The sequence below is a fragment of the Leopardus geoffroyi genome, chromosome C1, assembly GCF_018350155.1.
Source record: "Leopardus geoffroyi isolate Oge1 chromosome C1, O.geoffroyi_Oge1_pat1.0, whole genome shotgun sequence".
NCBI classification, from domain to species: domain Eukaryota; kingdom Metazoa; phylum Chordata; class Mammalia; order Carnivora; family Felidae; genus Leopardus; species Leopardus geoffroyi.
In genome coordinates, this window is record NC_059328.1 from 96,191,246 (window position 1) to 96,208,398 (window position 17,153).

Below are 17,153 nucleotides of genomic sequence, written 5' to 3' on the forward strand. Positions count from 1 at the left end.
TACTAACTGGTTTGATCCTAGTCTTGCCACTTAATTAGTTCTGTGACTTTGTTAACATGTCTGCCTCAATTCTTTTCACCTATAAAATGGAAATAATAGTTCTTACTTCATAGGATGTTGTGAGGATTGAATGAAGTAATTACTCATATAAAATGCCTGGAAAATGTCTGGCACAAAGGAAGTTCTGCATAAGTGTTGAATATCATTATTATTACATGTTTTTTATTTTTTAAATGATGGAGAAAACCCATTATGGTGGATAATTACAGTTGATATTACAAAGGAAGACATGGCATACTCTTTTAGAAATTGGCTTTGCAATCCTAAATATACTTTCAACTTCTCATTTGTTATGTATTTAAAGTTTGACACTACTCATTCTTATTTTGGAGAGCCTCCACACCAAGTAACCTCACGTGCCATTTTCTCACTGTCTCTGCCAACAAATGAGCTACAGAAAGCCATCAAATTGTTCTAACAGTGTCTGTTGTACCCCAAATGTCTTATATCCTCAGAGCTGTCCTGCTTGGTGGTAATTCTTGATTTCATCTCAATATTTCCCATAATGTTTTCAATATAGTGTGTTCCAATTCATTCCCATTGTCCTTAGGCATCTGTCTGATCCCCCACATATTAGTAAGACTGACATGAAATCTTTCTCTGCTTTCCACACTCAGCAGTGTTTCCTCTCTTCCACTGTACTTGAATCTTAGAAAGGGGGATCCTTATTCTTGATCTTATACTATCCTATCTGATACATATCTCTTTAAATATTTTTATTTCTCTTCTTAAGGAGAACAAACTTTTCCTCAGTCATAATTTCCATCAGTTACTTTTCTTCTTCCCTTTCTACCTTGCTCTTCCTCCCTCTTCTTCACTCCCTTTCTTCCCTCATCTCTCTCTACTATGTAACCAAACCTGGGAGCATTCTGCTCCTACTAGTGTCATTTCCTCATTATGTATCTACTTCTTAACCCTGTGAATTTTGGCTTCAGTCTTTAGTCTATAGAAACTGTTCTCTGAGTTTACTAATGGTTCCTGAATTGCCTCAGTATCTTTTTCTTTGTCCTTGACTTCTTTATGGCATTTCACACTGAGACCATCCAACTACTTACCTTTTGCTTAGACTGCTCTGTCAGCACCCTCTACTCATTCTCAGTTTGTCTCTAGTTCTTTTCTTCTCCCCTACCTTTTTAAATGTAGGCATTCCCCACTACTCTATTTCTCTTTCTTGAAAACTCATGGTTTATTTAATATAGGGAAAGTAAACATGTGGAAATATTTTGTGGACTATAAAGTTCTTCTATTTATTTTTTTTCCTCTTTCTTGGGATTGCATTTCTGTTCACCTCTCCTACATTAAGGAACAGTTGGGGCTTCTGACTACTAGCTGCACATCTCTATCTGAATTTCCCAATTTGTTAATGATACTACTGTCTATCTGGTCATCCCAGTATGCAAGCACTTTGGCTCTTTCCCCTTTTCTGTCCTTCACTTGCAGTGTATTGTTAGACTTGATTATGCTTTTGCACCCTGATACCCACTGATACTACCCTGACTTATTGCCTAGATTAATGCTCTGGCCTCCTAACCAACTTTAGCTTTTCCTCTACTTTAGCCTGTATACCAGTATTAATTATTCTCCCAAAACAATAGTGCCTGGTATGTTGTTTTGGTGTCTGTCCTGTAGAATAATGTCCATACTTCTTACCTTCTATCTATTACTGTGGGATTTATATCTTCTACCCTGTATTGTCACCCACTTCAGTTAGTCCACTTCACACGTACTGTCTAACCTGAAAGCACTAATTGCCATTCACTGAACAAGCCCCCAGTTTCCTGTCTGAAGAGTTTACTCATCTTTCCTCTCAGTTTCTGCCTATGAGAATCTCACCTGTCTTGTAAGGCCCAGTCCAACTGTCACCTCCCTTGTACCCCAAATCAGGAGCAGTACTGCCTTCTGCAGTCATTGTACCAGTATCTCCTGTGGAACTAAACATGTTCTGCTCTGTGTTTGTATCCCATGGAGTCTTGTGAGTTACCTGATTCTTTGTCTCCTCCGAGGATTTAGCATGCTGTTTTTGTACAGTGTTTGGCATTTAGGTTAAATGTGTTTTCAGAGGCTAACTTTTTTTTTTGTTTAACAATAGGTTTATGCTAAAACTATAGATGGGCAACAGACCATTATTGCGTGTATTGAAAGCCACCAGTTTCAGCCTAAAAACTTCTGGTAAGAAAGTAGATGTTCTCTTCTATTTGTGTCTTAACTTCTGTTGGGAAGAAAACAAACCAGTAGTTGAAACTTGGTTTTTAATCTAACTAGTTTAGAATCAGTTATTTGAACCATTTTATTTTTTTTTTTTTTTTAATTTTTTTTTTCAACGTTTTTATTTATTTTTGGGACAGAGAGAGACAGAGCATGAACGGGGGAGGGGCAGAGAGAGAGGGAGACACAGAATCAGAAACAGGCTCCAGGCTCTGAGCCATCAGCCCAGAGCCCGACGCGGGGCTCGAACTCACGGACCGCGAGATCGTGACCTGGCTGAAGTCGGACGCTTAACCGACTGCGCCACCCAGGCGCCCCTAGAATCAGTTATTTGAGAGGCTTCAGTTCCCCATCTGCAAAATGAGGGGTTTAGACGTGAACATTTAGATTCCTTTCAATGCCAAGATTTTATAATCTTGTCTTTTTAAAAAATGCTCTTCTATTAAGTGAGAATAAGTGATTGGTTAAGAAAGTGCCCAGTGGAAAATCTGAGTTTTACTTGGTTTTAGTTAATAATACTTGAGTTAATTGCAAAACTCAGCAGCCCATCTAGCTGTTTGTGGAAGAGCCTACCATGAATAGTATAAGCATGGTTTTCTGTTCCATGATTGAAAAATGAAAGTCAGAATAACTTTAAAAAACTTACGTTTAGACACTTGGATACAAACTTGTATTTGAGTAGACAGAGCCTTGGATTTGTCAAACTAGAAATGATTTGTTTCTTTTTGGTTTTGGTTTTGTTTTTTTTCTCTTTCCCAAATTCTCTCCCTCAGCAGCAAATCACCTCTTTGTTGTGCTTATTGCTAACTCTTCAGCCTTGTGTGTGTTTTAATAGGAATGGTCGTTGGAGATCAGAGTGGAAGTTCACCATCACACCACCTACAGCCCAGGTGGTTGGAGTACTTAAGATTCAGGTGAGATCCCCATGTGTTAATAGGCCATGTTAAAATGTCACATCTTCAGAACAAACATGCAAGTTGGTATTTGTTCTGGTATTCGAAATAAGGAACAACTATATGTAGATGCAACCTGATGGTAGTAAATAGAAATAGAAGCCTCCTTCATGGGGAAATGGTTAAGCAGAGCTATTCTGGGTTGATAAAGGATAGTCATATGGCATGTACTGCTTGCTTATTATTTTTCTCTTTCAAAGATAACAAGATTTTTCCAGGAATTATCAAATAGTAGTTCTAGGAAAGAAGAAAATAAATGATTATTAAGAAGTGACTAAATAGCAGCTGCTGTGACTTACTTAGGGTCTCTCGTATATGTTAGCCCATGTAAGTGTGTATGTGCGTGTACATATAAAACATAATTCTTAACTTTGAAGACAGCTACATGAATGGGATTGTTTTGTTTTTTTACAGTAATGACAGAAGGTTGTATTATCAAGTAAATAAAACAGAGGAACTAGAGCGAATGACCAAGTGTCATCGTGTATGGAATATAAGTAACCAAGCAGAGTAGATTTCTAGTGCTGGTGTCAGAACAGGTAGGCAGGTGAATAAGGAGCTTGTGGATGCCTGTCTTGATCGGAGTCTTCTGATATCCTAGCAGAGGTTTGAAATTCAAATTCAGGGTGATTGAATTCTTAAGCCCAGCCAACTCTCAGGTAGGATTAAACAGTTACTGATACCTGAGATCAGTACCTAATCATACTTCTATTATATTGTGTTAAGTCTTACTTTCAAAACAATTAGCAAGAGCTGCCTTTCTTAATGATATAATTTAATTAAAATATATATGGTACATGTCATCTGTACCCCCTCTTTTCAGGATAGCTTCCTGCTACAAGTAACAGTAACTTGTTTCCTGGGAGCTCTTCCTAGCCACAGGAGCATGCCCAACTCAGATGAGGCAAGCTGAAAATGTTAAGTTCACAGCTCTGGAGCAGCCCTTAGTGCCATACAAGAGTTGATAGATAAATATGCCAGTTTCCTCACCCATCAGGTGGGACAACTCTGAAGTGTGTTCTCCTTAGTCTTCCAGAGTCCAGGACCCACAGCTGTCTGTGGGTCATTAATGGTCATCTCTGGGTTCATTAATGCACCCATAACACTTTCCTCCCTTCTGTGTCTTACTACCTCAGCCCTTACTAGCCTTTCTTGAGATTACCTCCCAAGTAAACCACCTCCTCTTAAATCTTAATCATGGGGTCTGCTTCTGGGGGAGCCCAAGCTAAGACAACATATATTGCTCTATTTCTGTTTAATCATATATATATGTAGCCTAATGCTTTAGATCTCCTGTAACTATGGCATCAGCATTAACTTGGCAGCTTACTATAAATTTATGTAGGTAACTTGATTTTTCTTCCAGAAGGAGATAGTTACTTGTGTTTCAGCTTTGCCAATGCAAACCTAAATTAAGAGTACATATCATAAAGGGTAATAGTTTCTGATAAGGCTTAAAACAAGGGCCACTACCCGGACCTCATGTATACCTTTTAACCAGATTGTCTGATCACACCTTGGAGAAGGGCTTGCTTCTTCTACAGATCTTTTAAAATCAGAGTGAGAATTACTTGGAGGAGTCACTAAGATATGTAGACCTTTGGTTATTCTGTAGGCAAAAGGGTAGTTCTGGGAAGTCAACAGTTTCTGAGGATTTATGTTGATGATAGTCATGTTGAAATTTTTATTAGCAGCTGAGACCTAGAAAGGTTTTTGTTGCTTTTGGCAACTTTGAAGCTGGGGAGATCCTGGCCAAGGCAAGGATATCCGATCTCATTGTCCTCCCAGCCCTTTGACTGCTCCCCCAAGCACCCCAGTAAAATGGTTTGTTCCCTTGCCTGCCCCCTCCCCCACCACAAAAAGAGTTTTTGTTTTAAAACAGAGTTTGGGGCACCTGGCTGGCCCAGTCAAGTGGAGCACACAACTCTTGATCCTGGGGTCGTAATTGAAGCCCTGCATTAGGTATAGAGATTTATTTAAAAATAAAATCTTAAAAAATTTTTTAAATTAAAAAAGATAAACAGAGCTTAAGTTTATCATTTATGTATTAGATAATGAAATCAATATTTTTAGAATTTTCAATTGAGTTTATAAACAGCAAGACTTAGTGGTATTCCTATTCATGTCCTAGTTCTTAAGAAACATGATAGGGGGCGCCTTGGTGGCTCAGTGGTTAAGCCTCCGACTCTTGATTTCAGCTCAGGTCACTGTCTGATGGTTTGTGATTTCGAGCCCCAAGTTGGGTTCTATGTAGGCATCATGGAGCCTGCTTGAGATTCTCTCCTTCTCTCTCTCTTTCTGCCCCTCCTCTGCTCGCGTGCTCTTTCAAAATAAATAAACATTTTAAAAAATTTTCAAAAAAACTATGATAGAAATTCAAACCAATTGCATAGTCTTTATTCTTGGACAAAAAAGATGTGCCCTGCATAATTCCTTCCTTCAAATGGGTTCTGAGATGCCTGTCTCAAATATATAAGTCCTTGTTTCTTTTCTGGACAGAGCTTTGTTTTGTTTAAAAGAAATTTTTTTTAATGTTTATTTATTTCTGAGAGAGCATAAGCAGGGGAGGGGCAGACAGAGAGGGAGACACAGAATCTGAAGCAGGCTCCAGGCTCTGAGCTGTCAGCACAGAGCCTGATGTGAGGCTCAAACTCACAAACCATGAGATCATGACCTGAGCCAAAGTTGGATGCTTAACTGACTGAGCCACCCAGGTGCCTCCCCATAGAGCTCTGTTTTTTAAATATCCCCCATCTTGTTCATATTCACTGCTCTTCCTAGTGTTCTTTTCAGCCTCTGGACTTTTCAGTTTCTTAGTTTAAAATGATCAAACAAAATAGTGTTTGGGTGTGACCCACTTGTGTTTTGAACATCCTTGTTCAGGTATTGTGGGCAGGCCAGAACTAAAGACCCTGAGGGGGTCCCACAGGACCAAGAGAGTTCTTGGCTTCACATAGGACAGAAATCAAACTCTAGCCAGGAGAAAGTGAGAGCAGAGTTTATTGAATGACATAAGTGATACAGTATAGCAGATGGAATGTCTGGGAGACTCAGAAAAGGAAAAGTGAGTCTCCCTATCACTTGGGGTTAGGGATTTATATTGGAAAGGGATCACGTTCCAGGGTACATGTTCCATCAGGAATCCAGGGTAGGGTCCAATCAAAGGTGAGTGCCAGGTGAACAATAGGTGTTAGTCCATAAATCACCGAAGGTAAGAGTGTATTGATGCTAGTGGTGACCAGAGTTTGTTCAAAGGTAATGTTCTGGAACATGCTTGGGATCTGGTTCTTCTTAGATGTTAGCAGCTGTTTGGAGGCCTAGGATGAAACTTAGAGACTGATTAACTGTCTTGTTTCCCCCTTGGAGTGGGAACAAAGCTTCTTTGGTTTACTCAGATGCAAAATACAGAATATGAGTGAGTGGAACTTAAAGAAACAGCAGAAATGGAGCCTTTCAGGAATGGAATCCCTTCAGTTTCCCTATCTCACTTGTCTATTGGAACTTTAACCTTTATATGTCATTATTAGCCAGGTCTTTTTTTCCTCAGATCTTTGCTGTTGTGATTCTTGTGTGTAGGTATTATAGGCATTTATCAACTCCCTGCTTCTCCAGTGTATTCTTAAATTGTCTTTTTCTCTTCAACCTCCTTTAGAAAGCCAAAAGATGAAATTTAAGGGTTTGGAGAGGGTATCGAAAGTCTGTGGTTTCTCTTGCCCATCTGGACAGAGCCAGCTATTTTTGTTCCCTTAAACAAGCTTCTGTAGTCGATTCATGTTGCCCAGGGAAGTCTTTTTGTTGCTAATAGGATCATGGTTTCTGCCTCGATGAAGGCTTGGCTGTTTTAATCCCCCTCTAATGATATTTTAGAAGAGTTAAGTCCCTAATGAGACACTTTATTTCTCCCTGGATGAGGGAATTTCTAATTTTTTGACAAAACTTAACAGTGGGAGGTATTAGGCATGTTAGATATGGTTTTAGTTCTGGAATTCGACCTAATTCATATTCTAGCTCCTTTTTTTACTAGATATATGAACATGGATAAGTTATTAAACTCCCTCAATGGGAATGCAAGCTGGTGCAGCCACTCTGAAAAACAGTATGGAGGTTCCTCAAAAAACTAAAAATAAAACTACCCTACGATGCAGCAATTGCACTACTAGGCATTTATCCAAGGGATACAGGTGTGCTGTTTCGAAGGGACACATGCCACCCCCATGTTTATAGCAGCACTATCAACAATAGCCAAAGTATGGAAGGAGCCCAAATGTCCCATCAATGGATGAATGGATAAAGATGTGGTGTATATATATACAATGGAGTATTACTCGGCAATCAAAATGAATGAAATCTTGCCATTTGCAACTGCGTGGATGGAACTGGAGGGTATTATGCTAAGTGAAATTAGTCAGAGAAAGACAAAAATCATATGACTTCACTCATATGAAGACTTTAAGAGACAAACAGATGAACATAAGGGAAGGGAAACAAAAATAATAAAAAAACAGGGAGGGGAACAACGCAGAAGAGACTCATAAATATGGAGAACAAACTGAGGGTTGCTGGAGGGGTTGTGGGGGTGGGGATGGACTAAATGGGTAAGGGGCATTAAGGAATCTCCTGAAATCATTGTTGCACTATATGCTAACTAATTTGGATGTAAATTTAAAAAAATAAAAAATAAAACAAGTTAAAAAAATTAATTAAAAAAAATAAAGACATTCTTTCAGATTGAAAAAATATATATATTAGGAAAGAAGCAAACAGTTAAAAGTTTTACTTTTAGAGATACTCTAGGTGCTACTGGATTTCATCTTTCAGACTTGCTTTCCTTTATGGATCTATTAGTTATTCAGTAAATCCCATCAGTCTATGTAATATTTTAATTGTATAAAATTCCTTTGTGACTTTAAAAAAAAAATCATTTTCTAAAAATAATAATAATTGGGGCGCCTGGGTGGCTCAGTCGGTTAAGCAGCCGACTTCGGCTCAGGTCATGATCTTGCGGTCCATGAGTTCGAGCCCCGCGTCGGGCTCTGTGCTGACAGCTCAGAGCCTGGAGCCTGTTTCAGGTTCTGTCTCCCTCTCTCTGACCCTCCCCCATTCATGCTCTGTCTCTCTCTGTCTCAAAAATAAACGTTAAAAAAAAAAGTTTTTTTTAAATAATAATAATCTATTTTTTTCTTTCCAGTCTGCTATGTTCTGAATGTTTGTGTTTCCCTACAATTCATTATGTTGAAATTATAACCCCTACAGATGATGATATTAGTAGGTGGGATCTTTGGGAGGTGCTCAAGTCATGAGGGTGGAAACCTCATCAGTAGGAATGGTGCCTTATAAAAGAAGTTCCAGAAAGATCCCTAGCCCCTTCCATCATGTAAAGATACAGAGAAAAGAAGCCTGCAATGAACCACCTGATCATGCTGGCACTTTGATATCAGACTTTCCATCCCCAGAACTATGAGTAATAAGTTTCTGGTATGTATAAAAAAAAAAAAAAAAAAAAAAAAAAAAACTGCCTCAAGCTTCAGTTTTCTCATCTGTAAAATAGGAATAACAATGGTCCCTATTTCAGAGTTTTTGTAAAGATTGAATAAGATAATGTAAGTAATAACTAAAACATTTTGCATAGTGTTTAACATGAAGTAAGGACTCAATAAATAATAGTCATAGTAGTGCAGGGTATATAGTTCCTTTCTTCTTTACTTCTGCTTTATCTCTAAAAACATTCCTTTTTATCCACATTATCTCCTGTTATGGGTGCCTGGCTGGCTCAGTAGGTAGCGCATGCGACTCTTGATCTTGGGGACTCTTGAACATGGGTTCAAGTCCCATGTTGGGTGTAGAGATTACTTAAAAAAATAAATAAAATCTTTAAAAACAAAAACAAAGCAAAACAAAAATAGCTCCTGGTAGCCTGGACTAGATGAAGGAAACAGGCAGTACCTGGACTACTGTTCTAGGATTATGCCCCCAGTTTCGGCTCCCTCCGCTTTATTTTCTTCATAGCACAAATGGTAATCTTTTTAAAACATTTCCTTTTCCCTGAGTCCCAGTCACCTTTAAATAGGATAAAGTCTGGACTCTTAACATGGTTTATAAGGCAGTTTGCTTCACAGTCTGTCTCCAGCTGGCTTCATAGCACTGTCTCTTGCCACATTCCCCTCCACACTTAACTCATTTGCAGTGAGTTCTTTGTTCTTTCCTAAACCATTCTCTTGTACTTCTCTTATCCCCTTGCTAGATGCCCTTCTCTACTTGTCCATTTAGGTGACAACTCCTATTTTCAAAACCTTGTTCAAACGCACTTAACAAAAGGAAACCCTCATCCTATTTTATATGACCAGTTTGTAGCCTTGTTAAGGTGACTGGAGCTATCTTGTAAGTTGCCAAAACTTCCTGAGTCTTAACATGTCTTTGCTTAGTCTGTCTCTTATGTATCCCTCCTTCTTGCTAATTGGTCTCATAATTGTAGCACCCCACTTTACCTTATGTCCTCAGAACTGCTTTTGTCTTGCTTTTTTGTAAGCTAATTTACTAGTAGGATATTTGTTTTTTCAATTTGTCTTTAACCGTCAAGTAAGTTTTTCCTGCACTTGGTCAGATCTGCTTACCAGTATTGATGATTATATATATGGAGAGATGTGTAAGGAATTAGGATCCATTAAAATTCCTTGGTTTTCACAGAGAAAAACTAATGTCCAGTGATTTTATTTGAATTCTTTTAATCTTTTAATACTGCTAAGAGTGGAATCTTATTTAAGATCTTTGTATTTATAATACTTAGCACAGTGCCTGGAATGCAATAAGCACAAAATAAATATTTGTTGAACTTAATAATCAGTTTCCTCTGCTTAAAAAAAAAAAGTGAGAATTCTTAAAATTTAGTGTTCTGTGAATTTTAAGCACCATTGTAAGTTACAATTGATCATACTAATATTTTTTTCGGTGTTGGTAAAGATTGGTGATGACGTAAAAAAAAAAAAAAAAAAGATTGGGAGTGGCTTAAGGCATGGATATGTACCTTAGCAGTGGGTTTTTATATGAACTACACATAAACTTGCTCAACCATTGTCTCACACAGGTTCACTATTATGAAGATGGCAATGTTCAGTTGGTTAGTCATAAAGATGTACAGGATTCAGTAACTGTTTCGGTGAGTGTGGAGTATTTAATATGTCTCACTTGTGTCTTTTCTTTAAAAAATTGATTTTGGGGGCGCCTGGGTGGCGCAGTCGGTTAAGCGTCCGACTTCAGCCAGGTCACGATCTCGCGGTCCGTGAGTTCGAGCCCCGTGTCGGGCTCTGGGCTGATGGCTCAGAGCCTGGAGCCTGTTTCCGATTCTGTGTCTCCCTCTCTCTCTGCCCCTCCCCCGTTCATGCTCTGTCTCTCTCTGTCCCAAAAATAAATAAACGCTGAAAAAAAATTTAAAAAAAAAAAAAAAAATTGATTTTGATCCTGAGATACCTGGGTGGCTCAGTTGGTTATGTGTCTGACTTCAGCTCAGGTCATGATCTCATGGTTCCTGAGTTGAAGCCCCATATCTGGTTCTGTGCTGAGAGCTCAGAGCCTGGAGCCTACTTCAGATTCTGTGTCTCCCTCTCTCTCTGCTCTCCCCCACTTATGCTCTGTCTCCCTCTCTCAAAAATAAACAAACATTAAAAAATTTTTTTTTTTAAACAGCACAATAAAAAAAAAATTTTATTTTGATCCTGAGTACTGATTCTGCCACTAGAAATTCAGTTTGTTTTCAGTGCTTTGATTTTGGCAGCTTATAAAAGCATGTAATCAACCAGCTATATTAGTTTACAGTCTTTGACTAAATGTAATAGAGTAAATAATTACATAATATAAAACACAGTGTAACATAACATGATATAATGCCAAATAGTGATAATGGCTTTATTCAAACATCTTTCACTTTCTCTGTTTCTCAATTGTGAGATTTACTCAAGGACAGCAATATCTTCAGTCAGTAAATACTATGAGGAAGGAAAGTTTGCCAACAAATCTTATAGGGCTACATTTATATCACTAGAGAAGCCAAACATTTTTAGGAATATTCAACTAAAACGTGTTGTTCTGGAGTGCCTGGTTGGCTCAGTCAGTTGAGCATCCGACTTTGGCTCAGGCCATGATCTCCAGGTTCGTGAGTTCGAGCCCCACGTCAGGCTCTGTGGTGACAGCTCCAGCAGTCTGGAGCCTGCTTCGGATTTTGTGTCTCCCTATCTCTCTGCCCCTTCCCCCCACCTCTTTTGCTCTCTCTCTCAAAATTATACACATTAAAAAAATAGATATTATATTATATATTTGTATATTTATATATATACACACACACATATATATATACACACACATATATATATATATAATTTGTTCAGATAATAATACTATATGTATATATATATAGTGTTCTATACCTGGAAAGAAGGGACATAATTTTTTTGCATTCTCAGTGCTCCTTTTTATTCCTAGAAATTATTGAGCACCTTCAAATAGCTTTTGTTTGAGGTGCCTGGCTGGCTTAGTATGGCATGCGATGCCTGATCTTGGGGTTGTGAGTTCAAGCCCCACGTTGGGTGTGGACCTTCTAATAAAAAAAAAATCATAAAAACAAACAAACTAGCTAGCTTTGTTTATGTATGTTGTATCTACATTTACTTTATTAGAAATTAAAACTGAGAAATGTTAAATATATTTGTTAATTTAAAATAACAGTAACAAACCCATTACTTGTTGGCCTAAATAGCATTTTCATGAAAAAAGAACTATATTTTCCAAACCAAAAAAAAAATTAGTGCAAAGAATGGCATTCACTTACAGTTTTACAAATTGTATAGTGTCTGACTTAATAAAAGACCACTGGATTCCCATATGTGCCCACACATTCCATTAGCCGTCAGAGTGATGAAGCCATCACACATCTTGTAGCTTCTGTGGACCTGCATTATGCACACTTGAGAGTGTGAGTGGGAAAGCAAATGACTTGTCTTAGCATTGCTGTGAAAACAAGATAGTTTTTACCATTTGAAAGAGTCTGGGAACTGCTGCCTTAGGCAGTAAATCTTAGCTTTTACCTATATTTTTGTTGTACCTAATGATGAAAGGAAGAGAGAGAATGAGAAATGAACCACAGTGAAAAGGATACATTTAGTTAATATGGTACCTGAATCATGTAAAGCAAAATGTATTGGTTGATTTAACATCACAAGTGGCAGATAGAGGAGTATATGAGTTTAACATATATGGCTGATATTGGTGAGGGCATTGTTTATATCATCTTAAACCAGAGATATTTTCAAGGCATAAACATTTCAAGATGTCGTGATGATGTCTTTGGGGCATACTGTGGTAGATTGAAAAGAGCGTGGGGTCTTTTGGCAGAAGACTTGGATTCAGATCCCATCTTTCAAGAAGTGTGTAATTTTGGTCTAGTCACTTATGAGGATTCTGTTTTCTCATCTGGAAAATGGAGGTAATGATAACAGATCAACCTCACAGGGCTGTTGGGAGAATCAAAGAAGGTGATGTGCATGGGAACACTTGATAAACTGTAAGTTGTTATACAAATGTCAGTCAAGATGATCTTTTCAGTATGTTTTTATTTATTGTTTATACTTTTTTAAAAATTCCTATTTCCCCTTTTCCTCTGTTAGAATGAAGTCCAAACTGCCAAGGAGTTTATTAAAATCATAGAGCATGCAGAAAATGAATATCAGGTAAGAAGATTTGGAACTAATTTCTCTAGATCTCTAGAACATTATTATTTTGCTGTTAACACATTTTGTTAGAACTTTTCTTTGTCCTTTCAACATAAATATATGTGTTGTTCAGTGTAACTAAGTGTGGAAGCTGCAGACCTTGCAACTTGGCATTGTGCTTACTGTCAAGGTTTTGACACTGGAAGGGATTATAGCTCTAGTTTTAGAAATAATATAAGTGGGCTTCTTAACTTCAGAGATGGGAGAGGAGCTTACTAGGAATATTATATCCTGTTGTCCTTCTTAGAAGACTCAAACATGTCCTTTGACTACAGAGTTACTTTCCTAATCACAACTATCCATTTCTGTTCAAGCAACTTATCTTCAATTATCTGTTGCAGACAGCAATTAGTGAAAACTATCAAACAATGTCAGACACCACATTCAAGGCCTTGCGCCGGCAGCTTCCGGTTACCCGCACCAAAATCGACTGGAACAAGATACTCAGCTACAAGATTGGCAAAGAAATGCAAAATGCTTAAAGGCTGAATGTAGGATTCTTCAGTATGTGGAAAGAAAGGATTCAACATGCGGTCATATGATAAATAAGTGATTTATAAACAAGAGTGATATTTTGCTAGGGCTTTCAAAGTTAACAGGTTTTCTAGCCTCATGGAATACTGTTGAACCTATAGCATCATCTTGATTCTTTTGTGTTCTCTGCCTTGTAATTTTCTGTTTTCACTATCTCTACTTGTAAATTTTTTTTTTTTTTTAATTCTGCCACATTTAATGATGGAGAGAGATCTATCCTGGAGTCATTTTACTGTAGAAAATTTTCCTAGCCATGAAGCCCTGTTATTGATACAGACAGGTAATATGCCCAGTACTTTTCTACCCCTATCCTTCAAAGCACTTCTGGTACTTTAGTGGTTTTTACTGATCCACCAACAGGTAAAGAGGCTATGCTACAAACTAGCTGAATGGAAGACACATTCATCCTTCTCCCTCTGACTGCTTTGATTATCATTTATAACATCTCATAACTGTAGTGTTCAAAAGTTTGGATTGGGCTTTTCAGGTCCTTTTGTGGGGGCAAAGGAAGTTTTCTGGAAATTCCATTATAGCCAGCTTCTCTGGGGAAGTTGTTTTTAAATCCAAAGACTTGAACCACATTCCCTGCACATGAACGTGTTTGCTTTTTTTCTCTTCCCTCATTGTCTCCTTCCCATCTAGTACCGTTATAGTTATAGACATCTGCATTTTTAGAAGAGTTTTACCCATTTATTATTATTTTTTATTATTCAAGAACTGCTGACGTACTAGGGATGTAGTAGAGTATAAAACTTGAAAAATGCAGATGTTGAAGGAATAATAGTATCTTGTGCTTTAATACTTTGTGGCAGGATTATACTATAAGCAGATGATTCAAACAACTATGTAAATCACAAACACAAACAAAAAATGAACCAAAGTGAAAAGGATACGTTCCAGGCAGTATCTTTCTATTGTAACCTGTTATTTAAGGGAATACTAGTGATTTGTTCTAAATAGGATGTAAAACTTGTTCCAAATTACTTTTCCTCAGTCCTGCCTGCCAAGAACTTAAATGTAACTGTGATTCAGCAACCCTTCCCAGGTATATTGGCAGGTATATGTATGATCTCAGAATACACAGGTGACATAGATATGATATGACAGCTGGTAATGGTGGATTCATTTACATTGTTTACACTTCTATGACCAGGCCTTAAGGGAAGGTCAGTTTTTAAAAAACCAAGTAGTGTCTTCCTACCTATCCAAATACATGTCAAAAAAGAAGGGTGTTTGTGCTTCAGCTTTGTTTTTGCTCAGTTATACAGTCAAGCAAGTTTGTTTCCAAGTGACCAGTTGAACTGTGTAAGCATTTTTGTTTATTTCAAATAAAATATATTTGTATTATGTGTCATTCATACTATCCATTCATACCACACTATCCTCTGTATCAGGTAGTCCAATAGAAATATACCTGTTTTGTTCTTAAATTGTCTGAGTCTTTCCTTTTCGATCCATGTCTTCAGTTTTTGTTCTCAAGTAAGAGAACTGTGCTTGGTCTCAATTGATGAGGATGTTCAGGGTTTCTGAACTATTACAGATTCAGTGATTATCCAAAAACTTGGAAAGAACAGCGCCTTTTTTTTTTTTTTTTTTTTTTTTTAGTTTGAGCAATGTCCCTGTGGATAACCTTGCTCCTCACTCAGAGGCTGCGGGTGGTTCAAAGATTTTGCTTTGGTTTTCCATTTCTAGTTATCTTCTCTGTCTGACATTGAGAAAGCAAGGCCCAAGTATGGTTCTAGTCACTAGACAAGAAGTAGAAATGAAAGAATCCCTGTACCTTGAACTTGGGTGGTATTTCACATTGACTTAACTCTAAATGCAGCTTTACTTCCTTGCAAATTGGACTTAGCTACAGACATGAGGGAAAGGCTTTTATTCTGGTTCCTAAGAACCAGAGGAGTTTCAGTGGTTCACACTCCATCTAAGGCCAGTTAAAGTCCCACCTTTTGAGGGAATATTTGTTGTACTATACTCTGTGCTTGTAGCACAAACAGATTCAAACATTCTTGCCTTTGCCTTTAACTTATTAACTGTCAGCCTGCCCCTAGCGTATCCCATCCACTTCCCTAGCCCATATAGACTTTTGTAAAAACTTACTAATCTTTTGGCTATCTAAAGCCCTTGGTTAGTTGTATAATCGGGAGGAAGTCAGCCCTCCTTGCCAAGTCCTGCAGAGACCTTACTTCCTTAACCTCCTTCAGGATATTTGCTTGAATTGTGTCTTATTTTGTCACATGCTGCTGAAATCTGCCTGTGGTATCCTAGGGTAAAGGTTTCTTAGCCAGATGGAAAGGAGTTTTCTGGGAGGCCTCACTCCTATATTTGGATTTGAAATTACACTGCTGAAAACTATTGGTTTCATTTGAGCCTGGGTAGTTGTGCTGCTGTTAGCTGCCTTGTTCCAGTGCCTGTTCCCTTCTGTAATGTAGAACTTTGATGCTGGACTCATCTGTGTCCATGAGATACTTGGCAAACCTTGGCACATTTTCTCCAGACTCACAAAAGACTGATACATTACTGAATGTCAATTTATAAATGTATAATCTCATATAGAATGAAGCCACCTACTGCTTGGGAAATCAAAGAAAGAAAAGAGGGTTGGTAAATACAGAACAAAACTGGATGGTCCTATAAGTTGAGCTAACAAAAATTTTCCCTTGAACAGAGAATGTATAAAAAGACACGGTAGATCTTAGCCCACCGAGAGCAGTAACCAATATCATACCTTGTCAAACCCAATACACTGAAAAGCACTGTTACACATATGAATATACTGTTGATTCTCATTATTCACAGTAGTTCATTGCCAGCAAACACTGAGTTGGCAAATAGGAAATACTGCTTCTCAGGGAATACAGGGTTAGGTGCTTGGGAACTAATGGCCACATTTTTGCCAACAGGTCAATACATGATCTTATTTTATACGTGTGTTTCTATTTAAATCACCTCATTTAACATATTGTTTATTCATTAACCTTGAACTCCCAGCCAATAGCACTATAACTCCTGCTTATCTAATAGGAATATTCTCTATAAAGCACATCACAGCATTGTGCTTAGGAACACCAGATAGAACTTCAGCACTACACAGGTGTGGGGGCCATTTTAAGCAGTGAAGTCACCACCAACAACAAAAAATGTGACCATAATATGAACCACGAAAAGGATGCTTGTTTATAATATGAGCTGAAACAAGAAGGCAGAACATGACCTTGCTCATTGCAGCTGGGAACATACACATTGGGCAACTCAGGGGTTTTTTTGCTGCTCTGCACAGTTCCATGAATGACTACAAAGGTACCGCAAGTATTGATTTGGGGGTTAGAAGTAAATTTAAGGGAGTAGGTGAATTTGCAAATACACAATCTGCAAATAATGAGGATCAGCTGTACCTGCCACAGCCTCTGACCAATTTCAGCATTCAGTTTAAGGGCTATTTCTAGTTGTATTCAGGACTATGGTCTACATGAACTTAGCATTCAGATGCCTAATTGTGAAGCCCAAGTAACTATGGAGTAATGAGAAGTAATGAAGAAAATACAGAGCTTTTAATATGCTTCTTCTCCAAAGTTACCTTGGGAGGCTATAGGTTTATTCTAGTAACGTCATTGGCCAAAGTTAACTTTCAGATTGCCTTCAG

The 17,153-nt window shown here is 38.0% G+C and overlaps 1 protein-coding gene across 2 annotated transcripts in view; it reads left to right on the top strand.

Annotated features, from left to right (window-relative positions):
• CAPZA1 (capping actin protein of muscle Z-line subunit alpha 1) overlaps window positions 1–14,940 on the top strand; it is a 52,022-nt gene extending 37,082 nt beyond the window's left edge. For both annotated transcript variants that reach the window (XM_045478670.1, XM_045478671.1), the window contains exons 6-10: window positions 2,150–2,229; window positions 3,101–3,179; window positions 10,300–10,371; window positions 12,872–12,934; window positions 13,318–14,940. In XM_045478670.1, coding sequence (XP_045334626.1) covers window positions 2,150–2,229; window positions 3,101–3,179; window positions 10,300–10,371; window positions 12,872–12,934; window positions 13,318–13,458 — 435 coding nt within the window. In that variant the 3' untranslated portion in view covers window positions 13,459–14,940. The remainder of the gene's footprint in view (window positions 1–2,149; window positions 2,230–3,100; window positions 3,180–10,299; window positions 10,372–12,871; window positions 12,935–13,317) is intronic.
• The last annotated feature ends 2,213 nt before the right edge of the window (window positions 14,941–17,153 follow it).